The 26,288-nt window shown below is 50.0% G+C and overlaps 13 protein-coding genes across 13 annotated transcripts; 7 read left to right on the top strand and 6 right to left on the bottom strand.

Moving 5' to 3' along the window:
- Window positions 1–1,023: 1,023 nt before the first annotated feature.
- On the bottom strand, window positions 1,024–1,524 carry PtrM4_056490 (uncharacterized protein; the record flags this gene model as incomplete). Its single annotated transcript, XM_066105250.1, has 1 exon — window positions 1,024–1,524. One exon carries the CDS (start codon window positions 1,522–1,524, stop codon window positions 1,024–1,026), a length of 501 nt encoding a protein of 166 aa, XP_065963877.1.
- Window positions 1,525–3,352: 1,828 nt separating this feature from the next.
- PtrM4_056480 (uncharacterized protein) lies at window positions 3,353–4,378 on the top strand (the record flags this gene model as incomplete). The annotated part of the gene is made up of 1 exon (XM_066105249.1): window positions 3,353–4,378. One exon carries the CDS (start codon window positions 3,353–3,355, stop codon window positions 4,376–4,378), a length of 1,026 nt encoding a protein of 341 aa, XP_065963876.1.
- Window positions 4,379–4,447: 69 nt separating this feature from the next.
- PtrM4_056470 (uncharacterized protein) lies at window positions 4,448–6,351 on the top strand (the record flags this gene model as incomplete). The annotated part of the gene is made up of 3 exons (XM_066105248.1): window positions 4,448–4,709; window positions 4,749–5,202; window positions 5,247–6,351. The coding sequence occupies 3 exons, from the start codon at window positions 4,448–4,450 to the stop codon at window positions 6,349–6,351; spliced, it is 1,821 nt and encodes a 606-aa protein (XP_065963875.1).
- Window positions 6,352–6,919: 568 nt separating this feature from the next.
- PtrM4_056460 (uncharacterized protein) lies at window positions 6,920–8,590 on the top strand (the record flags this gene model as incomplete). Its single annotated transcript, XM_066105247.1, has 1 exon — window positions 6,920–8,590. One exon carries the CDS (start codon window positions 6,920–6,922, stop codon window positions 8,588–8,590), a length of 1,671 nt encoding a protein of 556 aa, XP_065963874.1.
- Window positions 8,591–9,461: 871 nt separating this feature from the next.
- On the top strand, window positions 9,462–10,850 carry PtrM4_056450 (uncharacterized protein; the record flags this gene model as incomplete). Its single annotated transcript, XM_066105246.1, has 1 exon — window positions 9,462–10,850. One exon carries the CDS (start codon window positions 9,462–9,464, stop codon window positions 10,848–10,850), a length of 1,389 nt encoding a protein of 462 aa, XP_065963873.1.
- Window positions 10,851–11,196: 346 nt separating this feature from the next.
- PtrM4_056440 (uncharacterized protein) lies at window positions 11,197–12,312 on the top strand (the record flags this gene model as incomplete). Its single annotated transcript, XM_066105245.1, has 1 exon — window positions 11,197–12,312. The coding sequence occupies one exon, from the start codon at window positions 11,197–11,199 to the stop codon at window positions 12,310–12,312; it is 1,116 nt and encodes a 371-aa protein (XP_065963872.1).
- A 650-nt stretch (window positions 12,313–12,962) lies between these two features.
- PtrM4_056430 (uncharacterized protein) lies at window positions 12,963–14,526 on the top strand (the record flags this gene model as incomplete). The annotated part of the gene is made up of 3 exons (XM_066105244.1): window positions 12,963–13,394; window positions 13,433–14,449; window positions 14,509–14,526. 3 exons carry the CDS (start codon window positions 12,963–12,965, stop codon window positions 14,524–14,526), a joined length of 1,467 nt encoding a protein of 488 aa, XP_065963871.1.
- Window positions 14,527–14,702: 176 nt separating this feature from the next.
- PtrM4_056420 (uncharacterized protein) lies at window positions 14,703–17,767 on the top strand (the record flags this gene model as incomplete). The annotated part of the gene is made up of 3 exons (XM_066105243.1): window positions 14,703–15,913; window positions 15,973–16,637; window positions 16,914–17,767. 3 exons carry the CDS (start codon window positions 14,703–14,705, stop codon window positions 17,765–17,767), a joined length of 2,730 nt encoding a protein of 909 aa, XP_065963870.1.
- A 757-nt stretch (window positions 17,768–18,524) lies between these two features.
- PtrM4_056410 (uncharacterized protein) lies at window positions 18,525–19,763 on the bottom strand (the record flags this gene model as incomplete). Its single annotated transcript, XM_066105242.1, has 1 exon — window positions 18,525–19,763. One exon carries the CDS (start codon window positions 19,761–19,763, stop codon window positions 18,525–18,527), a length of 1,239 nt encoding a protein of 412 aa, XP_065963869.1.
- Window positions 19,764–19,786: 23 nt separating this feature from the next.
- On the bottom strand, window positions 19,787–20,566 carry PtrM4_056400 (uncharacterized protein; the record flags this gene model as incomplete). Its single annotated transcript, XM_066105241.1, has 1 exon — window positions 19,787–20,566. One exon carries the CDS (start codon window positions 20,564–20,566, stop codon window positions 19,787–19,789), a length of 780 nt encoding a protein of 259 aa, XP_065963868.1.
- Window positions 20,567–20,783: 217 nt separating this feature from the next.
- On the bottom strand, window positions 20,784–22,307 carry PtrM4_056390 (uncharacterized protein; the record flags this gene model as incomplete). The annotated part of the gene is made up of 1 exon (XM_066105240.1): window positions 20,784–22,307. The coding sequence occupies one exon, from the start codon at window positions 22,305–22,307 to the stop codon at window positions 20,784–20,786; it is 1,524 nt and encodes a 507-aa protein (XP_065963867.1).
- A 1,328-nt stretch (window positions 22,308–23,635) lies between these two features.
- On the bottom strand, window positions 23,636–24,160 carry PtrM4_056380 (uncharacterized protein; the record flags this gene model as incomplete). Its single annotated transcript, XM_066105239.1, has 1 exon — window positions 23,636–24,160. The coding sequence occupies one exon, from the start codon at window positions 24,158–24,160 to the stop codon at window positions 23,636–23,638; it is 525 nt and encodes a 174-aa protein (XP_065963866.1).
- Window positions 24,161–24,553: 393 nt separating this feature from the next.
- PtrM4_056370 (uncharacterized protein) lies at window positions 24,554–24,937 on the bottom strand (the record flags this gene model as incomplete). Its single annotated transcript, XM_066105238.1, has 1 exon — window positions 24,554–24,937. One exon carries the CDS (start codon window positions 24,935–24,937, stop codon window positions 24,554–24,556), a length of 384 nt encoding a protein of 127 aa, XP_065963865.1.
- Window positions 24,938–26,288: the final 1,351 nt, after the last annotated feature.

Raw genomic sequence — 26,288 nt, 5'->3', positions numbered from 1 at the left:
TGCGCAAGGTGGGCCGAAGTCGGGCCGAAGTGTCAAGCAGCCGACGTCTCTACCGATACTCACGATCCGACATTATTATTATTATTATTATTATTATTATTTGTTGAGAATATCTGGGTTCAGTCCAGGGTAGAAGGTGATTGAGAGTCACGTGATGTGCTGGTGTGGCAGGCACTGCCCGGTGGGCAACAGCACCCACCAGAAGAAGCAGAAGTCCGGGAGACACTCGACACGATAGTCTATACACTCACATGCACTTGCAGTTTCCGCTTTTTGCATACCACTCGCCTTTGATCCCACGCAGCACATTGACCCACCTAGTATGCGCTTGTCTAGGAGGGGTTAGGCTCTGCAAACTTTGGACTTTAGTTGGTCCGGACATTTGGCATTGTTGACAGCTAGTACTCCCTGGGTAAGGTCGTCATTAGATGAGAGATTCTTGGCGTGGGATAAAAAGTCGCCTGCTTACACGAACCGGAAGCTGCAAGTGCATGAGAGTGTACAATACGTTGTAGCCACCCCGCCTTGTCCCTCATCCCACTCGGTTATCCATGGTAGTCATACTACTAGAGGGACCTTGTTCCAATAAATAATAATAATTATTGGAACAAGGTCCCTCTAGTAGTATGACTACTGTGGATAACCGAGTGGGAGGAGGGATAAGGCGGGGTGGCTGCAACGTATTGTATTTTCTATTGTGTTGAGTGTCTCTCTTACTTTTGCTGTTGTGGTGGGTGCCATTGCCCACCGGGCAGTACCTGCCACACCAGCACATCACGTGACTCTCAATCACCTTCTACCCTGGACTGAACCCAGATATTCTCAACAATATAGATATAACAAGTTATTGTTTTCTTCTTCGTGGTTACTCATAGTTATGGTTACGGACCCCCAGAAAACCATATTTAACCATATGCCCAGGTATGTACGAATGGTATCATTGCGCTCGTTCGCTTGACTGAGATTAGCGCGCCTAATCGCGTAGCTAAGATATTGTCGATACTTATGATCCGACAATGAACCCTAATACTCTACAGTCCATCCCCGATGATATGTATACCCATTCCCGCAGACTATGGGCGCGTCATTAAATTGTACATCTTTTTGGAAGTCGAACACTTCGTTGCCACAATGAAGTACTGGTGGACCTTTTTGGCCGTTGCCCTTGACTACGCAATTCCATTTTTTGTGGGGCGGATAAGCTCCTGACCATGTCTCCTCGGGTGGATATGGTGGGTTTGTGAGTGAGTATCTATCCTTGTCATCACCTTCAAATCTCTCGGCATTCGACATTCGAACAAAATCAAACCGATTATAGTCGCAGGGGTCTACTGCAACACCTTGAGGACTGGTCCACACTGACCACACATATCCACTTTTTTCACCGTAGAAGATTTGGATTGACTGCTTCGACGTTTCACGCAACTGCAAGTGCGTATCTACATTCAAAGTAGGCTGCGCTGTGACTAAGGTAGCGAGAGTTACTATAACAAGATTTTTGCGAGACACGATCCAATTAATCATGATGGCGTAGGTAGAAAATTTTTGATATTGGAACGCTCTGTTTGTGTGTTCGATTCTTTCTAACACAGCTGCCGGAAGCCCTCTACACTATCGCACACAGTGTGCCTTTATAGTTAATCTATCTTATTACTTCTGCTTACGATATAGTATTATGATTTATTCTAGTTATAAGTATACGTCACAGAATTAGAGGGGTTATAATCATGATATTACTTACTTGTAAGCAGCTTACTGCGTAATCGAGCTATATTACGATATCACAGTTTTACATAAGGAAAGCGGCGACTCATACGAATAGCGACGTAGCGGCGGCCATTTGAGAGGCAGCAACAAAGGATAAGCAGGTGGACTAAGACGACGGGGTAAGAGTTGACAATATATTGGCGGGTAAGGTGGAGTGGTCCTAGCGGCGGTGCTAACTTGTGATTCTAAGAGGCTACGTGTCAGATATAATGAGATATTGCACAAAAGTGATGGATGTTGATGATTGTGTGTATTGTCTTCTGTCTATCGTGTGTCCGCGCTTGTGGCCCTCTTGAGGGGCGCACTGACCCTCTCTACGCTGATTGGTTGCTGCCAACGTCGAGTAACCCTGCTATCTGACACTACGCTATAAGGCCCTACGGAATAGGTAGGTTTAAATCGCATGCCAACTCGCTAAGCATTATATACTGGGTTAGGTGGATTGGAAATTTACATAAATATTCTAAATTAGCGCATAAAATTCGAAAGGTGCGCTGCAAATTTGGCTTGATATCTAAAACTAGTGCGCAATATTCAGGAGAGTTAACGTTAGTTTCAGTATCGTGGTCACTACTCTATAATTGACAGAGTTTCAATAAACCTATTAAGTTCAACGTGGGGGTGATGGGTCCACGTATGACTTATTCCGAGCTGATGGACCGCAGCAATGCTGTGTACAGTCGCTAATGATTGCAGCTTCACACCTACACGCTGTTGCGCAACGGTTCTGAACAGTCTCACCCTCCGTAATTAGCGATTGCGGCTTCACCTTTGCAAGTAGTGTTCTAAAAATGCAGTTATCATTAGACCCATAGTTAACCAATCATATTAACTGTTCTGCAGCGGACTTCTAACGCTAAGCTATGTATAGAAGGCGATTAAAGAGATTCAAGAAAAGAGAATCTGATCTCTGCAGCTGCTCGCACACCCAAACACCAGAGCACCTACTTTTACAATGCTCTCTATACAAAACAGAAAGAAAAACTCTCATACAAGCAATCTACCACCAACCAGCTACTCTACCACTACTTCTCCATACTAGCGCCGGTATAGAAGCCACTTTAGCTTTTATTACTAGCACTAGAATAGGAACAAGAAAATGGTACCAAGGACAGCTAACAGACGACACACAGAGAGACACTGTATAAAACTAAAAACACTGCCTTCTCCTTTGCCATAAGAGCCCGCTGCTACATCTCTTTCTATTCACCAAACTGCTCTTTAGCACCAGGCACTAGCTAGACACCGAGTATCTAGCTAGAAGCAAGCCTAAACTGCCATAGCCAAACAAATACCCAAACTGTACGATAAACAAAACCAGATAGAACGGCCTCCGGCCCAGTCCTACATAGTCTCTGACTGAAAAAGGACTTAAATGGAATAATAATAATAATAATAATAACATTCTTGTGACAGCGTATCATCGGATGCTACAGACAAGGCTCGTACATCGATTGTTGCGGTAGAACGTAATTTTATGTATTCTGCTAACGTAAGGTGTCCGTGCACGCAATGCCCGGATCGGAGTAATGCACACCCCACCTTCACACCCAACCCACCTTCAACACCACATAACTCCACCAATATGGATCCAATCCAGGATGCAATTAATGCAATCGAATCGCGTGCTCCCGGAGAGCATTTTACGTACTCGGAAGTCGCAAAAAGGTTCAGTGTTGAGCGATCAACGCTGGCTAGAAGACATCAGGGCAAATGCCAGCCCCGCTCAATTGCACATCAAATCCTTCACCCACAACAAGAGAAGGAGCTTGTAGAGTATATTCAGGGGCTTAAAGCACGTCGTACACCACCTACGCGAGAGATGATTAAGAATTTCGCAAGTACTATAGCTGGAAAAGGGGTTAGTGATACCTGGGTATCCTCGTTTCTTGACAGAAACTCCCCCCATCTAATCTCACGTTGGCAATCCGGCATGGATCGCCAGCGCCACCAGGCTGATTCAGGGGCTAAATATAGCCTATACTTCGATCTTTTGCACCAGAAGATAGAGGAATATAAGATCAAGCCATGGGATATCTACAATATGGATGAGAAGGGCTTTCTAGCTGGAGTTACTGGTAGATCAAAAAGGATATTCAGCAGACGAATGTGGGAGAAAAAGGAGGTTACTACAGCTCTTCAAGATGGCTCGCGTGAATGGGTAACCCTCCTAGCTTGTATTTGCGCCGATGGATTAGCACTACCCCCAGGCCTTATCTACCAGAGTACCTCAGGGGGGCTTCAATCAAGCTGGGTACAGGATATCAGTGAAGGAGAACACTCAGCCTTCATTACTTCATCTCCATCAGGCTGGACAAACAACGAGATAGGGGTCGCCTGGCTCAAACAGGTGTTTGATCGATTCACTAAATCCAAGAGCTACTCCTCCTACCGATTGCTACTCCTAGATGGCCATGGATCTCATGTAACTCAGGAGTTTCTTGAATTCTGCGATCAAAACAAGATTCTTGTGGCTATCTTTCCCCCCCATTCAACCCATACCCTTCAGCCATTAGATGTTGTAATGTTCAAACCTCTCTCAACTGCGTACTCAAAGGAGCTATCCAACTACCTTCACAACAGCCAGGGGCTTCTATCAGTTAAGAAATGAGACTTCTTCCCCCTTTTCTGGAGAGCCTGGGTGTCCTCGTTTAAGAAAAACACTATCCAAAAGTCCTTCATGGCCACAGGGATCTGGCCGCCCGATCCAACCCCTATACTTAAAAGATTCAACCGCAACACCCCTGAGGTATCAAGCTCAGATGAGAGCTCAGCTTCTGTACTCAGTGGATCAGACTGGCGTAAAATTAAGGCTCTGGTTAATCAAACAGCAGCTGATAGAACAAGTAAGGAGGTGAAGAAACTACACAGATCACTCCATCACATCTCAACCCAAAACGAGCTACTCCGCCATGAGATAAAGGGACTAAAGGAGGCCCTGAGTACCAAGAAGAAGCAGAAAAAGAAGAGCTACCCTTTAGATCTTCAAACTAATCAGGATGGGTATCATGGAGGAGCTGTTTTCTGGTCGCCAAGGAAACTTCGCCAAGCCCGGGAACGTAGGGTAGTAGAAGAACGTGAGAAAGACGAGTTACAACTCCAAAAAGCTCGTAGATTAGAATTGAAAGAGCAGGCTAGGTTATACAAACTTCAAGTAGCTCAGGAGAAGCGTGTGGAGCGGGAGAGACTCAAGGAGGTGCGCGAGAAGGAGAAGGCTGAAAAGATGGCTGAACGGGCACGTGAAAAAGCAGCTCGCGACTCACAAAAGGCTATTCAACAAGCCCAAAACAGTAAGCGCAAGGCCTCACAAAGCTCTACTCAAAAGCAGAAGCGTCAGAAACGCGTTGTTGCTGCTACAGGTGCTAAGGAGTCCTTAGGGGCTGCACCAGCTGCCCCAAACAGGTGGCGCTGGAGGAGGCTAAGCTCCGCTTTGCGGTTCACCTACGCACGATAGACGACAAGCACCCACTTACTAATAGAACTACACTGCCACTAGTCATACGAGGACGCGCAGCGGGCAACCGACGGATACCAAGATCGAAGGTTCAGCGCGTAGCACAACTGCTACCCGCCACACCCCGAAACGTCCTAGCCAGCCCTCACTTTTCATACGGGTCGAGGCAGGACCCAACGCAAGGGCAAGGAAAGGACATTGCTGCCCAGAATTTCACCATCTGGTGGGAGTCTCTTGGACAAGAGACAATCACTGTCTTCTCAGACGGGTCTGAACAACAAATCAACGGTACAAGGGTGGTCACTTACGGGTACGCTATATACCAGGGCCAGGCCGCCGTGGCGACTGGACAAGGCTCACTAAATGCCCTTAGCCACGTCTTCGATGCGGAGGCTATAGGCGCGTGCAGAGGACTCAAACACGCACTACAACTCTCACTGCCTAGCCAGAGGGAGATCGTACTCTGCATAGACAGCACTTCGGTAATATGGGGCATACGCGGAGCCGCCCCTGCCTCCTCCCAATGGGCGTTCCTCCAAATTCATGGAGCTATGGAGGCCTACAGCGTGAAAACGCGGTGGGCGCCGGGACACATGAAGATTGTTGGAAACGAACTCGCCGACCAGCTGGCTGACAACGAGGCCAAAGACCCGCACCAGCCATACGGCATGGCCGCCTCCCCCACAAGATCCGGTATACGAACAGTAGGCCGCCGCCTCCTCGAACATACAAGGGACACTTGGTGGAAGGATAAGAGCAGTAGGCTATCAGCATGGTACACGCAATGGCAGCTGCCATACGATACTAGGCGCACGCCCGCAGCGCTATGGCTACCCCGAAGGATACTCGCGAAAGTCCTTATGATACGCTCAACGCATGGCGACTTTGAATGGTACCACCGAAAATTCAACCACGAGGATACCTCGAAATGCCTATGCGGCAGGCCCAAGACGCCAGAACACCTAGTGTTCTGCAAGAGAGCCACAACACACTTCAAGAAGTGGCCTCTACGCCCCATCGTGCCCCCTCGCACAAGACAGGAAGGCCTAGCGTACCTCGCGCAATTAATAGACCAGCCACAAGAGTTCGAGACCTTCGTGAAGGTAACGAACTCCTTCTATGACGAGTGATTTCTATTTTTGAATTTCACAAAGACCCGCTGAATTCCTTGGCATTATTCAGTGTAGGATTCGCGGCAAAACGCCGCATAGATGCCACAACCCACACGCTCTCTCTCAAACCTTTTATTATATCTCAAATTGCCTCTTGTTACTTTTTCGTTTCTCTCTCTAAAAAGCAGTTACTGTACTGCATCGATCAAAGGCGCAAGCCACGAAATACTAGAATATTGTAGGAAAACGGCTTCAAATGGCGGGAGTCCTTTTCACGAACATGTATATAGGCAGGACATCACTCCCCTTAGATACAAAACACCTAGGAATAGGTTCCACGAGGCAAGTGCGACAGCACTATAAGACCACGGCGGGACCCGCCCGAATACCCTATGGGAGGTTACAGATAGGGCGTTAAACCATAATCAACATCAACATCAACCAGCTGCCCCAACACCGAACACCAACTTTTAAGGAATTTGGGACCCTTATAAAATTATACGATTTTTACATCATTTTAACGGCACGGCGGCCTGTAACTACCTCAGCTAAATAACCGCTTTCTGCTCTCGCGGAGGTGGTTAGAATGGCTAATGTAGAAACTCCAGAGAGGGCGCCACGGAGTGCCCAACCCCCCCATACACGATCAGAGGAGCCTGAGAGCCCTATTAATACTGACCTGCGCGGCAACAAGAGGAGGCAGCGAGCACATACTCGTGCTGAACCTTCTATCGGTAGCACTGCGCCCACCTCCTACAATCAAGCTGTCTCTGAAGCGGTCCGCCAGCGGATTCAGGCAGCCCAAAAAGCTACAAACCTCCACCACTCCATCATAACGGATCTAGCGACAGCTGTCGACAGATGCCTTGGGAAGTACACCGACCCAGACGGAGCCCGTGTGGCTAAGGACCTTCAACAGAAGGTGCTAAGGGCTATTAACACCTCCCTAATCACGCCCCTAATCACGCCCCCAAACTCAGGGAGCGACTCTGACACTACGCACCGCTCCTGGGCGGACGTAGCTAGGACCCTGAAAAATCCAACCCCCCCAGCAAGGGGGGCCGCTACGACGAAAGCGGCCACGGCTGCCCCAAAGCAGCTAGCTCAAACTCCTAGGCGACCTCTAAACACTGACAACCGTATCCTTATAGCGGTTGGAGCGGAGGCTCGGCTCCAACGGGCATCACCATTTGCGGCCCGCATGGCTATTGTAAAGGCGATTAAGGAAATTACCCCCTCCGACATACCTACGGCAAAACATATCAAGACTGGCTGGGCGATTACGCCCCGCAACGACAAAATCAAGGCCCTGCTTATGGGGCAGGAGAATCGCGAACTCATGATCCGAGCGGTAGAGGGCGAGAGCGCAAGACTACCTGAACGATGGGTGAACTATGCAGTCCAGGGCGTAGAAAGCTCATACCGCACTATCACAGGGGAAAGTATACCCACCACAATAGACGATATAGTCAGCGAAGCTCTGTCCCAGACAGGGATCGAACCGGCGAGCTGCCGGCCCTCCAGACATGGACCCACGGAGGGAAGGACAACCTGGATTATATCTTTCACCAGACCCGTACGATCGTTTCGCCTATTTGGGACGGGCGACTACGCGCACGAGATAAAGAAGAACTCACCTGCAATGCTGCACGACCCAGGCTGCCTAGGGTACTGCAAAACCAGCCGCTGCACAAGGCCAGCCCGCTGCACGACATGCAGCAAAACAACGGCAACTCACCAGGGACCACACGGAGAACAATGCAAAGACACACCAAAGTGCGCCAACTGCCACGGCCCATTTCCAGCAACCCACGACAAGTGCCCAGCAGCCCCAACGAGGGCGAACGGCCGACTCATCCAACCCACAAAGGGGGAACTAAAAGTCATTAGGGAGGCGGGTGACCGTGCTTCTGAGGCAATGCAGCCAGCTAGAGGAAGACAGACAGGCAGCACGGTCGAAACCTCCATTGAAATCACGGACGGCGACATAGCTAATACTACTGAGCCTGTGGGAACACCTACGGACGCAAGTAAAAGAAGCCGACAAGACGTAAACAACCTAAACACAGCCACTGTTAGAGAGCCCGCAACCACCCTAGGGACTAGGAGGTCTAAGAGAACAGCTGCAACTACGCAAGACCTCAACCTAGCGCGAATGTCTGCTAGAAGCGTGCAGCCTAGCACCGCTGACCAAGACCCTAATACGTCATCGTCTGAGCACGCTGACACTGAAATGAGCCTCGGATCTAGTGCGTAATGAGGGCACAACCCGCAAATTCACCCGGCGAAACCACGCCACACCGACACAGACAAATGCAGGTATGCTGGGTGAATGTGGCCAGAAGCTCGCCTTGCCACATTACAGCCTTAGAACGTGCATGGGAAGCAGACATAGACATAGTATGCATCCAAGAACCCTTTACTCTCACTGGAACCCGGACCTCTACACACCCAGGATTCCATATGATATCGCCAGTGATAAGCTGGAACAACCCCACAACGTGGGGAACTGACCGACCACGGGTGCTCACCTATACCCGTAAGAGCCCAAATATAAGGGCTACTCTTATACACCCACGCATCAGCCGGGATGTGCTATGGATCGAGGCCAACGGCTACCGCATATTGAATGTTTATAGGCAGCCACAGAATGACTCGACATTTCAATACCTCACAGCTTTAACGCCACCCCGTAACTGCCTTATAGGGGGTGACTTAAACGCCCGCCATGAACTTTTTGAGCCCGGCTCCACGTCGGCCAATAGGGGGCAGAGATCGCCCGCTGGGCCACTCAGAACGACATACCCTACATCGGCGAGGCAGGTAACCCAACACATCGGGCGGGACACGTGCTAGACGTATCCTTCTCAAATATACCCTTCGCTAGAACGACAGTCCGCGAAGATATGTATACAGGGTCAGACCATTTCACCCTAGTGACTGTCCTTCCAAGCCGAGGGAGAGCGGTGCTAGAACAGCATCACTACCGGGTCCACGAGAGAAACATAGATAGGTTTGCCGGGCTAGTTCAACTCTACACAGTAGGCGTACAGCCAATTAGCAATAGCGCCCCAGCGGACGTAATCGACGCAAGCATAGCTAGAATCACCCAAGCTATAGGAGATGCAATGCACGCGGCGGGAACACCAAATAGAGAAAAAGGCCACTCCGCCCCATGGTGGACAGAGGACTGTAGAGTGGCGTATAAGCGGCATATCCAGGAAAAGTCGGACTATGGCCAATCCCCCTCAGAAGCCACCCGTGCGTTCCTAGCTACGGTACGAAAAGCCAAGAGAACGTACTGGCAGCAGCGCATAGACGGCTGTAATAACGACAAAGATCTATACAAGCTAGTAGGCTGGCATAAACTATCATTCGACCAACGGGACACCCCACTTGTAATCGAAGGTAGGACAATCACAGCACCACTCGAGAAAGCTGAGGCACTTAGAGAGGCAATCCTCGACCGTTTTTCGGCGGAGGACGACCTCCTAGAACCACCGCCTCTTGACAACGACCCGCAAACCACGCCACTACCATGGGACACATACATATCGATGGAGGAGACTGAACGCTACGTGATTGGAGTATCTAGCACCTCCCCAGGACCCGATCAGGTGACCGTCCGACTCCTAAAGGCATGCTGGGAACACATTAGACACCTAGTGCTAGGCATCTACCGGGCGTGCATGGAACAAGGCCACTACCCAGCCGCCTGGAAGACGGTAGAAGTGGCCATGATACCCAAAGTCGGGAAGAAGGATAAGTCCTCACCCAGATCAATGAGACCAATTGCCCTATCGTCCTGTCTAGGGAAGGGACTCGAGCGTATCATAGCAAGGCGCATAGCACACACAGCTATGGCTTTTGACATCCTAAGCCCACAGCACGGTGGAGCGCTGCCAAAACGCTCTGCGATGGACCTGGCGACCGCATTCACACACGACGTGGAGATGGCTTGGTCAAGACACGAGCATGTCTCTATGCTCACGTTAGACGTCCAAGGGGCGTTTGACGCGCTACTGAAAAACAGGCTACTACACCGAATGCGGCAACAAGGGTGGCCACCCCTACTCCGGAAATTTATCCAGAACTTCCTGTCGGAAAGGAGGGTGCGAGTACGCCTAGGCAATGTCACTACACCTGTACATCGAGTGGCCTGCGGCACCCCGCAGGGATCGCCGCTATCACCGGTCCTATACACCCTATACCTAGCTGAACTACTCAACCAGGACCGAAAACTCCGGTTCGGGTATGCCGACGACATCAACCTATACCGGGTCTCCCACTCTTTAGACGAGAACGTCGCACTGCTAGCAGAGGACCTCAAATCTATCAATGAATGGGGAGCTGCGAACAAGATCACGTTTGCACCAGAGAAACGGGAGCTGATCCACCTCACGCGCCAGAAAGGACTACATGCGCCGCCAATCCAATTGGAAGATCAAACAATTCACCCTATAGCCCCTGCGCAGGGGGAAGCCAGACAGCGCTGCGCTGGCTTGGGTGTGGTTTGATAGGGGACTAACTTTCAAGAAGCACGTCGCAGAAAGGGCGGCGCAAGCTAGGAAAGTAGCGAACCATCTCCGGAGCCTCGCCAACACAGCCCACGGCCCTCCAGCAGGATCGCTACGCAAGGCAGCCATAACATGTATCCTGCCCATACTACTATACGGAGCCGAAACATGGTACGAGGGCAGGACGAAGAACCCACGAATTGCAAGGGTTTCCCGTAAACCCACGGTCAGCACTAGAGTAGGCTGGCACCTAACCACGATAGATCAGGCACTAATAGCAGCCACGAAGGCAATCCTCCCTGCGTGGAGGACAACACCAAACGCAGTACTGCTAAGAGAAGCTGCGATGCCGTCGGCACAGGTGGCGCTAGAGGAGGCCAAGCTCCGCTTTGCAGTTCACCTACGCACAATAGACGACAAGCACCCACTTACTAATAGAACTACACTGCCACTAGTCATACGAGGACGCGCAGCGGGCAACCGACGGATACCAAGATCGAAGGTTCAGCGCGTAGCACAACTGCTACCCGCCACACCCCGAAACGTCCTAGCCAGCCCTCACTTTTCAGACGGGTCGAGGCAGGATCCAACGCAAGGGCAAGGAAAGGACATTGCTGCCCAGAATTTCACCATCTGGTGGGAGTCTCTTGGACAAGAGACAATCACTGTCTTCTCAGACGGGTCTGAACAACAAATCAACGGTACAAGGGTGGTCACTTACGGGTACGCTATATACCAGGGCCAGGCCGCCGTGGCGACTGGACAAGGCTCACTAAATGCCCTTAGCCACGTCTTCGATGCGGAGGCTATAGGCGCGTGCAGAGGACTCAAACACGCACTACAACTCTCACTGCCTAGCCAGAGGGAGATCGTACTTTGCATAGACAGCACTTCGGTAATATGGGGCATACGCGGAACCGCCCCTACCTCCTCCCAATGGGCGTTCCTCCAAATCCATGGAGCTATGGAGGCCTACAACGTGAAAACGCGGTGGGCGCCGGGACACATGAAGATTGTTGGAAACGAGCTCGCCGACCAGCTGGCTGACAGCGAGGCCAAAGACCCGCACCAGCCATACGGCATGGCCGCCTCCCCCACAAGATCCGGTATACGAACAGTAGGCCGCCGCCTCCTCGAACATACAAGGGACACTTGGTGGCAGGATAAGAGCAGTAGGCTATCAGCATGGTACACGCAATGGCAGCTGCCATACGATACTAGGCGCACGCCCGCAGCGCTATGGCTACCCCGAAGGATACTCGCGAAAGTCCTTATGATACGCTCAACGCATGGCGACTTTGAATGGTACCACCGAAAATTCAACCACGAGGATACCTCGAAATGCCTATGCGGCAGGCCCAAGACGCCAGAACACCTAGTGTTCTGCAAGAGAGCCACAACACACTTCAAGAAGTGGCCTCTACGCCCCATCGTGCCCCTCGCACAAGACAGGAAGGCCTAGCGTACCTCGCGCAATTAATAGACCAGCCACAAGAGTTCGAGACCTTCGTTAAGGTAACGAACTCCTTCTATAACGAGTGATTTCTATTTTTGAATTTCACAAAGACCCGCTGAATTCCTTGGCATTATTCAGTGTAGGATTCGCGGCAAAACGCCGCATAGATGCCACAACCCACACGCTCTCTTTTAAAACTTTCATTGTATCTTAAATTGCCTCTTGTTACTTTTTCGTTTCTCTCTCTAAAAAGCAGTTATTGTACTGCATCGATCAAAGGCGCAAGCCACGAAATACTAGAATATTGTAGGAAAACGGCTTCAAATGGCGGGAGTCCTTTTCACGAACATGTATATAGGCAGGACATCACTCCCCTTAGATACAAAACACCTAGGAATAGGTTCCACGAGGCAAGTGCGACAGCACTATAAGACCACGGCGGGACCCGCCCGAATACCCTATGGGAGGTTACAGATAGGGCGTTAAACCATAATCAACATCAACATCAACCAGCTGCCCCAACACACCGAACACCAACTTTTAAGGAATTTGGGACCCTTATAAAATTATACGATTTTTACATCATTTTAACGGCACGGCGGCCTGTAACTACCTCAGCTAAATAACCGCTTTCTGCTCTCGCGGAGGTGGTTAGAATGGCTAATGTAGAAACTCCAGAGAGGGCGCCACGGAGTGCCCAACCCCCCCATACACGATCAGAGGAGCCTGAGAGCCCTATTAATACTGACCTGCGCGGCAACAAGAGGAGGCAGCGAGCACATACTCGTGCTGAACCTTCTATCGGTAGCACTGCGCCCACCTCCTACAATCAAGCTGTCTCTGAAGCGGTCCGCCAGCGGATTCAGGCAGCCCAAAAAGCTACAAACCTCCACCACTCCATCATAACGGATCTAGCGACAGCTGTCGACAGATGCCTTGGGAAGTACACCGACCCAGACGGAGCCCGTGTGGCTAAGGACCTTCAACAGAAGGTGCTAAGGGCTATTAACACCTCCCTAATCACGCCCCTAATCACGCCCCCAAACTCAGGGAGCGACTCTGACACTACGCACCGCTCCTGGGCGGACGTAGCTAGGACCCTGAAAAATCCAACCCCCCCAGCAAGGGGGCCGCTACGACGAAAGCGGCCACGGCTGCCCCAAAGCAGCTAGCTCAAACTCCTAGGCGACCTCTAAACACTGACAACCGCATCCTTATAGCGGTTGGAGCGGAGGCTCGGCTCCAACGGGCATCACCATTTGCGGCCCGCATGGCTATTGTAAAGGCGATTAAGGAAATTACCCCCTCCGACATACCTACGGCAAAACATATCAAGACTGGCTGGGCGATTACGCCCCGCAACGACAAAATCAAGGCCCTGCTTATGGGGCAGGAGAATCGCGAACTCATGATCCGAGCGGTAGAGGGCGAGAGCGCAAGACTACCTGAACGATGGGTGAACTATGCAGTCCAGGGCGTAGAAAGCTCATACCGCACTATCACAGGGGAAAGTATACCCACCACAATAGACGATATAGTCAGCGAAGCTCTGTCCCAGACAGGGATCGAACCGGCGAGCTGCCGGCCCTCCAGACATGGACCCACGGAGGGAAGGACAACCTGGATTATATCTTTCACCAGACCCGTACGATCGTTTCGCCTATTTGGGACGGGCGACTACGCGCACGAGATAAAGAAGAACTCACCTGCAATGCTGCACGACCCAGGCTGCCTAGGGTACTGCAAAACCAGCCGCTGCACAAGGCCAGCCCGCTGCACGACATGCAGCAAAACAACGGCAACTCACCAGGGACCACACGGAGAACAATGCAAAGACACACCAAAGTGCGCCAACTGCCACGGCCCATTTCCAGCAACCCACGACAAGTGCCCAGCAGCCCCAACGAGGGCGAACGGCCGACTCATCCAACCCACAAAGGGGGAACTAAAAGTCATTAGGGAGGCGGGTGACCGTGCTTCTGAGGCAATGCAGCCAGCTAGAGGAAGACAGACAGGCAGCACGGTCGAAACCTCCATTGAAATCACGGACGGCGACATAGCTAATACTACTAAGCCTGTGGGAACACCTACGGACGCAAGTAAAAGAAGCCGACAAGACGTAAACAACCTAAACACAGCCACTGTTAGCAGGGCTCCCAATAGTACGGCCTACTGTTAGTGTACTAATAGTAACACTGATAGTATACTATACCATTATAGCCGTATAAAGATTCGTCTATCCGTATGGTGTGGTGTGAGTGTTGCAATCTTATTAGTATACTATTAGTACTAACAGTGTGAAACACGCTAAATTAATTATGACCAAACAACTATCTAGCGACACGTGTCTCTTTCTTCCCAACAACAGACTCAAGGCTATCTGTACCTTCCTAACTATGTCTAGCATTAGCGAATTCACCGAAGTTGCTAATATTTTGAACTCTGAACATGACTCCCAACCACTGTCCACATCGCAAAATCTAGTCACATCGGAACCTACCAATTCAACAAAATCCCGTCCGCAACGATCGTGGATCTGGCAACACGCAGTAAAGCCACCACCAGGGCAACATAAAATCTACAATAATAAAGGAGCCGCCGTGTGGAGATGTTCTCGCTGCAAGCCTACAGTAGAATATGTCATTACTGGCGGCACGAGGATTATTATGGACCATCTTTCCAGGATTCATCAACTCACCGAAATATTACCGCTAAAAGATGCAAAACGAAAGAGGGCCGATAACGACATACAAGCTTCTATTGCACGCATGAAAGAAGTTGGCGAACGCATTAGATCGCAGCGACTCACTAATGCTTCCGAATCAGAAATCGACCTATTGATTACTCGAGAGCTTTTTGTCAACTGGCTCGCGGCAGACAGCCTTCCCTTTTCATTATGCAAATCAAGAGCTTTCCGAACCTTTCTGCAGTATATCAGCCCTGCTACCAACGATCTCTTACCGGAATCCGATACCACAATACGTCAAGACATGCTTGGCTGTTATATGCAATTGAAATCGGAAACTAAACAGCGCCTTCAAAGTGCTCTGTCACCCATTCACATCACTTGTGACCTCTGGACGTCAAGCAACAGACTCGGTCTGATGGGCGTCGTAGCATACTTCGTTGATGAAGATGGGGTTCTCCGTAATCTCACGATCGCTCTTCGAGAGATAGAAGGCTCTCATTCAGGTGAAAATATGGCTAAGATCCTTTGGGATGTTCTGTCAGAATATCAGATCCTGACCAAGCTGGGGTACTTCACTATAGACAATGCAAGTAACAACGATGCCATGTTATTAGCACTCGAATGCCGACTTCAAGAAGAAGGAATAGAATGGGATTCGACTAATCACAGGCTTCGGTGTAACGGCCATATCATCCAGCTAGCCGTAGGAGCCTTTCTGTTTGGACGTCATCCAAATCTCTCAGATAGCGATGATCTTACCCGCGAGGACATTGCTCAATGGCGCCAATTGGGTCCTCTTGGAAAATTGCACAATATCGTTGTTTGGGTCCAACGCAGTCCTCAGCGAATGCAGGCTTTCAAGAAAGACAGTGGTGGCAAAGCTCCGAAACGTGACAACAACACACGTTGGAACTCATGGTTTGAGATGCTAGATTGGTCCTTAAGCCTGAGCTTCACCTTGCTATCGAGAAAGTTAGCTTCTCGGAGAAAGACCTCTACAATGATCGATTGACCGATGCCGAGTGGGCTGTTCTGGCCAAGATAAGAGATTTCTTGCAACCGTTCAAGGATACGACGATGGCTACGCAAGGCCGCACAGCAACCCTGGAACACGTGCTTCCTTCGATGGACTTTCTTCTACAACACTTCGAAGACGCCAAGACCACCGCAATTGAGGATAACGATCCTATCATGGTAGCTTGTATCGAGACGGGCTGGGCCAAGCTTAATCACTACTACAACCTTACGGATCGAAGTCCTGTATACATTGCCGCTATTGTCCTCAATCCAAAGTGGAAATTCGAGTACTTCACGGGCATATGGACTCCAGGGTGGGTAGAAGATGCAAAACAGCAGTTGCGTGGGTTCTGGCAAGAGCATTACCAATCGAAAGGAGTATCAACCGAGACGGTCACTACGGCCATTACACCAACTCCAAGGAATGCGTACCAGGCTTGGATTAATTCCAAATTAGCCCCCGTGGACTGCGTCGATGAATACTCCCGATACCTTACTGACCCAACTTTGCCACATATTGTCGATGCCTTGCCGTGGTGGGTGCAACAACGAGGTCAATATCCAGCCCTAGGAACAATGGCTATTGATATTCTATCAATTCCGGGAATGTCCGACGAGCCTGAGCGTGTGTTTAGCGGGGCAAGACGAACAACCACTGATTTCCGGGGATCTTTAAAGGCGTCTTCGATTGAAATGCTGGAATGTATCAAGTCATGGAGGGGGTCAAGTTAGGTTGTTCTATTTATAGCGAATACTAATAGTATATACTATTAGTATCAGTATAAGCATTGAATTATCAGTATCGTATGGTATGGATACCAAGCCGTGTGGTATGATATCGTATAAGCCAAATACTAATAGTATACGCACTATTGACACTATTGGGAGCCCTGATCTCAAGCCGCATACGCAGACAAAATCAGCCAACTAGCAAGCCGACAAGACATCAGACATGACACGCCGATGTCAGGCATGGAACTCAGACCCAGGAGTGACCTAGCAGAGCCGTCCGAGATCAACCGCTACCAGCGCAAGATTGGCTCGCTTCTATTCGCTGCAGTCACAACAAGACCCGACATAGCCTTTGCAACATCACGACTTGCTCGCTTCCTAGTCAATCCAAGTACAGAACACCAGGACGCTGCAGACCGTGTGCTCCTGTACCTCAAGAAAACAGAATCCCTAGCCCTCGAACTCGGTAGAGGCGATGGCCTTGAGGTAGCAAGTGACGCATCATTTGCAGACAACACACTAGACAGGAAAAGCTCGCAAGGATACGCAATTAAGCTGTTCGGAGGACTCATCGCTTGGAGAGCAAGTAAGCAAGATACTGTGACAACATCAACAACAAAAGCAGAGCTGCTTGCCCTATCACAAGTTGCTAAGGAGGCAATCTTTACGTCGCGGTTGTTGAAGGAGCTTCAGGTAAACCTAAGCAATCCAATTATCACAATCAAGTGCGACAATACCCAGACAATCCGTCTAGTAAATGAAGACGTTGCCAAATTGCAAACAAAGCTTCGGCACGTTGACATACACAATCATTGGCTACGACAAGAAGTTACCCGAAAGACGATCAAGGTAGAGTATGTTCCGTCTGACAACATGATCGCAGACGGATTCACCAAGTCACTGCCAGCCAACAAATGGGCCAGTTTCCTTGATCAGTTGGGACTTGTTAAACGCAAAGAATCCCCGTTGAAAGAAGCTGAGCTTGAGAAGTTGCAGGAGCATCTGGAAGGCCTCTATATATAGGATCGATTAACCAGTTTATGCAGCTTGCAATCAGGGCTTCCAAGCTGAGGGGGTGTGTCAGATAGTAGGGTTACTCGACGTTGGCAGCAACCAATCAGCGTAGAGAGGGTCAGTGCGCCCCTCAAGAGGGCCACAAGCGCGGACACACGATAGACAGAACACAATACAGACAATCATCAACATCCATCACTTTTGTGCAATATCTCATTATATCTGACAAGTACAGAAAGGAAACCATAAGCTTAATATCTTCAACCTATACAACGAGAGAGGTATAGGAGATATAAAGACTATCCCAAGAGTTCTTCTAAACACAAACACAAGACTACCAGAGTCATCTATTCTACTCCTAGACGCAAATGAGCACCACCCGTGGTGGGACCCACTATGCACATCGACGAGCCCAGGAGCACCCCCATTTGTAGAATGGATAGAAAGCCAAAACCTTAGCCTTCTAAACACACCAGGAACGGGCACTTTCTTTAGGCCGCACCTATCAAGAGAATCAGTTTTAGACCTATCCCTAGTTACCCCAGACCTAGCTGACAAAGCTATTGACTGGCAAGTCACTACAGAGACTGGATCTGACCACTACGCAGGGCTCCCAATAGTGTCAATAGTGCGTATACTATTAGTATTTGGCTTATACGATATCATACCACACGGCTTGGTATCCATACCATACGATACTGATAATTCAATGCTTATACTGATACTAATAGTATATACTATTAGTATTCGCTATAAATAGAACAACCTAACTTGACCCCCTCCATGACTTGATACATTCCAGCATTTCAATCGAAGACGCCTTTAAAGATCCCCGGAAATCAGTGGTTGTTCGTCTTGCCCCGCTAAACACACGCTCAGGCTCGTCGGACATTCCCGGAATTGATAGAATATCAATAGCCATTGTTCCTAGGGCTGGATATTGACCTCGTTGTTGCACCCACCACGGCAAGGCATCGACAATATGTGGCAAAGTTGGGTCAGTAAGGTATCGGGAGTATTCATCGACGCAGTCCACGGGGGCTAATTTGGAATTAATCCAAGCCTGGTACGCATTCCTTGGAGTTGGTGTAATGGCCGTAGTGACCGTCTCGGTTGATACTCCTTTCGATTGGTAATGCTCTTGCCAGAACCCACGCAACTGCTGTTTTGCATCTTCTACCCACCCTGGAGTCCATATGCCCGTGAAGTACTCGAATTTCCACTTTGGATTGAGGACAATAGCGGCAATGTATACAGGACTTCGATCCGTAAGGTTGTAGTAGTGATTAAGCTTGGCCCAGCCCGTCTCGATACAAGCTACCATGATAGGATCGTTATCCTCAATTGCGGTGGTCTTGGCGTCTTCGAAGTGTTGTAGAAGAAAGTCCATCGAAGGAAGCACGTGTTCCAGGGTTGCTGTGCGGCCTTGCGTAGCCATCGTCGTATCCTTGAACGGTTGCAAGAAATCTCTTATCTTGGCCAGAACAGCCCACTCGGCATCGGTCAATCGATCATTGTAGAGGTCTTTCTCCGAGAAGCTAACTTTCTCGATAGCAAGGTGAAGCTCAGGCTTAAGGGACCAATCTAGCATCTCAAACCATGAGTTCCAACGTGTGTTGTTGTCACGTTTCGGAGCTTTGCCACCACTGTCTTTCTTGAAAGCCTGCATTCGCTGAGGACTGCGTTGGACCCAAACAACGATATTGTGCAATTTTCCAAGAGGACCCAATTGGCGCCATTGAGCAATGTCCTCGCGGGTAAGATCATCGCTATCTGAGAGATTTGGATGACGTCCAAACAGAAAGGCTCCTACGGCTAGCTGGATGATATGGCCGTTACACCGAAGCCTGTGATTAGTCGAATCCCATTCTATTCCTTCTTCTTGAAGTCGGCATTCGAGTGCTAATAACATGGCATCGTTGTTACTTGCATTGTCTATAGTGAAGTACCCCAGCTTGGTCAGGATCTGATATTCTGACAGAACATCCCAAAGGATCTTAGCCATATTTTCACCTGAATGAGAGCCTTCTATCTCTCGAAGAGCGATCGTGAGATTACGGAGAACCCATCTTCATCAACGAAGTATGCTACGACGCCCATCAGACCGAGTCTGTTGCTTGACGTCCAGAGGTCACAAGTGATGTGAATGGGTGACAGAGCACTTTGAAGGCGCTGTTTAGTTTCCGATTTCAATTGCATATAACAGCCAAGCATGTCTTGACGTATTGTGGTATCGGATTCCGGTAAGAGATCGTTGGTAGCAGGGCTGATATACTGCAGAAAGGTTCGGAAAGCTCTTGATTTGCATAATGAAAAGGGAAGGCTGTCTGCCGCGAGCCAGTTGACAAAAAGCTCTCGAGTAATCAATAGGTCGATTTCTGATTCGGAAGCATTAGTGAGTCGCTGCGATCTAATGCGTTCGCCAACTTCTTTCATGCGTGCAATAGAAGCTTGTATGTCGTTATCGGCCCTCTTTCGTTTTGCATCTTTTAGCGGTAATATTTCGGTGAGTTGATGAATCCTGGAAAGATGGTCCATAATAATCCTCGTGCCGCCAGTAATGACATATTCTACTGTAGGCTTGCAGCGAGAACATCTCCACACGGCGGCTCCTTTATTATTGTAGATTTTATGTTGCCCTGGTGGTGGCTTTACTGCGTGTTGCCAGATCCACGATCGTTGCGGACGGGATTTTGTTGAATTGGTAGGTTCCGATGTGACTAGATTTTGCGATGTGGACAGTGGTTGGGAGTCATGTTCAGAGTTCAAAATATTAGCAACTTCGGTGAATTCGCTAATGCTAGACATAGTTAGGAAGGTACAGATAGCCTTGAGTCTGTTGTTGGGAAGAAAGAGACACGTGTCGCTAGATAGTTGTTTGGTCATAATTAATTTAGCGTGTTTCACACTGTTAGTACTAATAGTATACTAATAAGATTGCAACACTCACACCACACCATACGGATAGACGAATCTTTATACGGCTATAATGGTATAGTATACTATCAGTGTTACTATTAGTACACTAACAGTAGGCCGTACTATTGGGAGCCCTGCTAACAGTGGCTGTGTTTAGGTTGTTTACGTCTTGTCGGCTTCTTTTACTTGCGTCCGTAGGTGTTCCCACAGGCTTAGTAGTATTAGCTATGTCGCCGTCCGTGATTTCAATGGAGGTTTCGACCGTGCTGCCTGTCTGTCTTCCTCTAGCTGGCTGCATTGCCTCAGAAGCACGGTCACCCGCCTCCCTAATGACTTTTAGTTCCCCCTTTGTGGGTTGGATGAGTCGGCCGTTCGCCCTCGTTGGGGCTGCTGGGCACTTGTCGTGGGTTGCTGGAAATGGGCCGTGGCAGTTGGCGCACTTTGGTGTGTCTTTGCATTGTTCTCCGTGTGGTCCCTGGTGAGTTGCCGTTGTTTTGCTGCATGTCGTGCAGCGGGCTGGCCTTGTGCAGCGGCTGGTTTTGCAGTACCCTAGGCAGCCTGGGTCGTGCAGCATTGCAGGTGAGTTCTTCTTTATCTCGTGCGCGTAGTCGCCCGTCCCAAATAGGCGAAACGATCGTACGGGTCTGGTGAAAGATATAATCCAGGTTGTCCTTCCCTCCGTGGGTCCATGTCTGGAGGGCCGGCAGCTCGCCGGTTCGATCCCTGTCTGGGACAGAGCTTCGCTGACTATATCGTCTATTGTGGTGGGTATACTTTCCCCTGTGATAGTGCGGTATGAGCTTTCTACGCCCTGGACTGCATAGTTCACCCATCGTTCAGGTAGTCTTGCGCTCTCGCCCTCTACCGCTCGGATCATGAGTTCGCGATTCTCCTGCCCCATAAGCAGGGCCTTGATTTTGTCGTTGCGGGGCGTAATCGCCCAGCCAGTCTTGATATGTTTTGCCGTAGGTATGTCGGAGGGGGTAATTTCCTTAATCGCCTTTACAATAGCCATGCGGGCCGCAAATGGTGATGCCCGTTGGAGCCGAGCCTCCGCTCCAACCGCTATAAGGATGCGGTTGTCAGTGTTTAGAGGTCGCCTAGGAGTTTGAGCTAGCTGCTTTGGGGCAGCCGTGGCCGCTTTCGTCATAGCGGCACCCCTTGCTAGGGGGGTTGGATTTTTTGGGGTCCTAGCTACGTCCGCCCAGGAGCGGTGCGTAGTGTCAGAGTCGCTCCCCGAGTTTGGGGGCGTGATTAGGGGCGTGATTAGGGAGGTGTCAATAGCCCTTAGCACCTTCTGTTGGAGGTCCTTAGCCACACGGGCTCCGTCTGGGTCGGTGTACTTCCCAAGGCATCTGTCGACAGCTGTCGCTAGATCCGTTATGATGGAGTGGCGAAGGTTTGTAGCTTTCTGGGCTGCCTGAATCCGCTGGCGGACCGCTTCAGAGACAGCTTGATTGTAGGAAGTGGGCGCAGTGCTACCGATAGGAGGTTCAGCACGAGTATGTGCTCGCTGCCTCCTCTTGTTGCCGCGCAGGTCAGTATTAATAGGGCTCTCAGGCTCCTCTGATCGTGTATGGGGGGGTTGGGCACTCCGTGGCGCCCTCTCTGGCGTTTCTACATTAGCCATTCTAACCACCTCCGCGAGAGCAGAAGCCGGTTATTTAGCTGAGGTAGTTACAGGCCGCCGTGCCGTTAAAATGATATTAAAAATCGTATAATTTTGTAAGGGTCCCAAATTCCTCAAAAGTTGGTGTTCGGTGATGTAACTTTAGGTAGAGCAGCAGATGGCTCATCTCGAGCTTGATCACCAGCGTGAGCAGCGCTAGCGCGTTTTTGACGCTTGTTACTTGATAAGGTTAGTTTTGGGGCTTTACGCTTGCGTTATTGAGCTTGTTGGATAGATTTTTTCTGGTGTTGAGCTTCAACTTTGCGCGCGCGTTTAGCTGCTTTCTCAGCTCGCTCAAGCTCCCTCATCTCATTGAGCCTCTGCCTCTCTACACGCTTCTCCTCGAGCTCAACTTGACGCTGTAGTTGAGCCTCGTCACGCTGCTTCTTGGAGTTTCTTCTCCATCTTATCTCGCTCCCGTACTACTTCTCTAGCTCGAGCCTCGCGTATCTTGCGAGGAGACCAGAAGACAGAGCCACCGTAATACTCCTGGCACTGTTGAAGGTCAAGAGCTTTGCCCTTCTTCTTAAGCTTCTTTTTATGTTGAAGAGCCTCTTCTAAACCGTCTATTATTATTATCATTATTATTAATCCATTAGAGTCCTTTTTTAGTCAGAGACTATGTAGGACTTTGGCCGAAGGCCGTTCTATCTAGGTTTTTCTAATGTACATGGTTTTTGGTATGGTTTGCTATTATGGTTTTGGCTTTTCTTCAAAAGATATCTCATATCTGTTTGATGCCAGGTGCTAAGGAGCAGTTTGGTGAGTAGAAAGAGGTGTAACAGCGGGCTCTTATGGCAAAGGAGAGGTTTTGTATCTTAGTTTTATACAGTGTCTCTCTGTGGGTCTTCTAGTGGCTGTCCTAGGTACCACTTTCTTGTTCCTATTCTAGTACTAGTAATAAAAGCTAGGGTTGCTTCTATACCTGTGCTAGTGTGGAGTAGTAGTGGTAGAGTAACTGGCCGGTGTTTTAGTGATTGTAGGAGCGTTTTTCGTTGTTCTTTGTATAGGTAGCAATGGAGTAGGAGGTGTTTTGGCGTTTGGGTATTCTGACAGCTGCAGAGATCAGACTCTCGTTTCTTGAATCTCTTTAAATAGGAGTTGAAGCAGACTTGCTATCAGTCAGTTCAGTCAGTCCGGAGACCTCCGGACTGACTGAACTGATGTTTGAAGGTCACTGAACTGGACTGGACTGAACTGACGTTGCCGCTGCTGTGGACTGACTGAACTGAACTGACGTTGCTGCTGCTGTGGACTGACTGAACTGACCTGGACTGATCTAATCTAAATTAACTAATATCAAACTGGGATAGCTGCTCTTGTATTTTTGAAATTTCTTCCTCTGATAGTACACCTGCTGGCCCATAAGTAGACATGGTTGCTGGCTGTATACTAAGCCTCTTCCAGCTCTTTAAACTCTGTAAAGCTGCGACAAGCTCTGGCTTCATATGGAGTCTCCGCGTGCCTAACATGTCGCCAAGCTCGCTGAATGTCCGCTCGCAGTCTGCTGCTGCCGCCCGTATTGTGAGTATGTTAATAGCAAACTTAGAGAGTAATGGAAACTGTCTAGCAACTGACTCCCAGTAGAGCAGCGGGTTAAGCGATAGCCGATCCTCTTCAGCTAACGCCGGTTGCCGCCTCCAGATCTCATATTCATCCTCCCTCAGACCTGCCTCTACCTGCCGCAGATTGGTCTCAATCGACGACTGCAGAAAGGCTGATCGCGACGATGACAACCCCAGCCGGGGCTTCTTTTGCGGCGGCGTTACTGCGTCGGCTACGTCGACCGCAGCGTTGCTCCGCTCCTGCCACATTCGCAAGAACGCCCGATGGTTATTATCAAGCCAGCCATCGCGATAGTGGACGCCGTCGCGGGCGGTGATATGGGTGTTAGGCACCTTCCAGAGCGCCGCAAGGTGGTTTTTGTAGTGCGGGTGGAGGATCGTAGCGGCATAGTAAACAGGCGCGTTATCGAATTTTTCGTAGTACTCGGCAAGCTTACTATGCGCAAGGTTAACGTGCGTAACAAGATGGTCTTCGGGCGCGTCAAGATCTTCGTAATTAATGTCCTTAAGGCGGTCTTTAAGAGCCTCAAGCTGGTCAAGAAGCCATTCAAACGTTACTAAAACCTCCCATATAGCGCCGTGCCGGCCGTGTCGGCCGCGGCCTTCAAGCAGCCGTGTAGCTTCCGCAAATGGCTCGAGGAGTTAGATATACTCCGTAATCGTCGCCCAATCCTTGCCGCTTAGGCCACCCTCGCGTACATATAGTCGCGGCTGCGCAGCAGGCAGCAGCTCGCGGTTCTTCCGGCGTCGTGATGGTGCTGTTGCGGCACTGTGCTCCTTGAGTTTGAACTCAATATAGCTGTCGATAGGACCATATAGCTCGGCTGCGCGCACAAAAGTGTCGAAATAGCTATTCCAGCGCGTCTTAATAGGCTTAACAAGTTGCCGGATATTAGCTGTAACGCCTATCGCCTCTGCCTCGTCACGCTGTAGGCGCTCTAATAGCTGTCGAGTTTGCGGCGTGCAGATAGACGCGATTACGTCAAAAAGGACCCCAATAGGGCCGTACTTGCGCCACTCATCCATGTACTTTTCCTCGTCGTCAAGGTGAGCGGCGTCGTTCTCGTACGCGCTACGATCTTTACCCTAAATTACTAACTGCGCGCCTAGGTTGAGGATGTGGCAGCAGCAGCAGCGCAGCCGCCGCTCGCTTGCAGTAAAGTTGAACTCCTCTGCTAAAGACTTAACCGCAGTATCGTTGTTGCTTGCGTTGTCAAGCACAAAGTATCCGACGCTTGTGTCGTCAACACCAAATAGCCGCAGTATTGTCGCCGCTACTGAGGCAATATTATTGCCAGTGTGCGCCCCGTGGAGCTCAGGTAACCCGAGCAAGTGGTCAACTAGCTTGCCCTCGCCGTTAAGGTAGTGTACGCAGAGGCCGGTGAAAGCGTACCGTCCGCCAGTTGAGGTTCAGTTGTCAAAGGAAACGTGTATGAGCGACCAGGCTTCGCGAAGGTAGGCGGCAACGGCTGGTACGTACGCGTTGTACTCAGCAATAATATGATCGCGGAGCGTCTAGTGGCTACGCCAAAGGAGAGCTTCCGCTAGGGGACTTGCGGCCGCGATCATATTTCGAAACTGCGGCGTCTCTATTACGCGTAGGCTCTGGTTGTCAGCAATTACCCAGTCCTTTAGCGCGTCTTGAAACCGAGAGGATGAAAAGCTTGCCGCTATCTCATTAGCAACCTCCTGGGAGACCTCTACACCTCTAGACCTCATTATGTAGACTTGTGATTTTGCGAGCGCGCCTATAATGTTGCCCTCCCGGCTAGCAATTGGTATAGGTCCGTTAGGTCCAAGTGAGTGCCCAGGCCTGTTGCTTGAGAGGTGTCGACCGGCGTTTGTAGTGCTATCAGCCTCGTAGTAGGCCTCCTGTTGCCGCCGTTGCTTGTGGCAGATCTAGCAAAGCCAGTAATTCTTCTTGTGCTTGCGGTGCTATACGCCCCAGCCGTGGCGGTAGATCCAGCTCCTTACTGCGCCGCGACTACGCTCTGCTTGGCGTCGCTCGAGGTACGGTACGCGCTTAAAATCAAGCCCAACGTAATAGTTATCGTCGTCAGGTAAGTCTGCATGTATGGCCACGGGCTTGTTAGGCTGAGCCTCGCTCGCAGTATCCCCAACAGTGGGCGCGTTCGATAGCGACGGTAGAGGAGAACTGCACTTATCGCGTTCGACAAGGCGGCGGAGGCTTAAGCTCGAAGGAGTAGACATGAAGTACACTAAATTGTTTGTGGCTAGAGTGTTGTAGCATTAGTTTGCTAGAGTGGGCGCGACGCGTCAAGGCTGCCATGTGGCCCTAGCGCAATTAGCAGAGTCTAATTGGCTCGGGTATTATCTCTAACCCAAACGAGACAGGCGTTTTCCCATTCAAGACTAG

This window comes from Pyrenophora tritici-repentis, chromosome 2 (assembly GCF_003171515.1).
Source record: "Pyrenophora tritici-repentis strain M4 chromosome 2, whole genome shotgun sequence".
Classification (NCBI taxonomy): Eukaryota; Fungi; Ascomycota; class Dothideomycetes; order Pleosporales; family Pleosporaceae; genus Pyrenophora; species Pyrenophora tritici-repentis.
The sequence above is the reverse complement of the archived record's forward strand: the minus strand, read 5'-3'. Positions and strand labels throughout refer to the sequence as shown.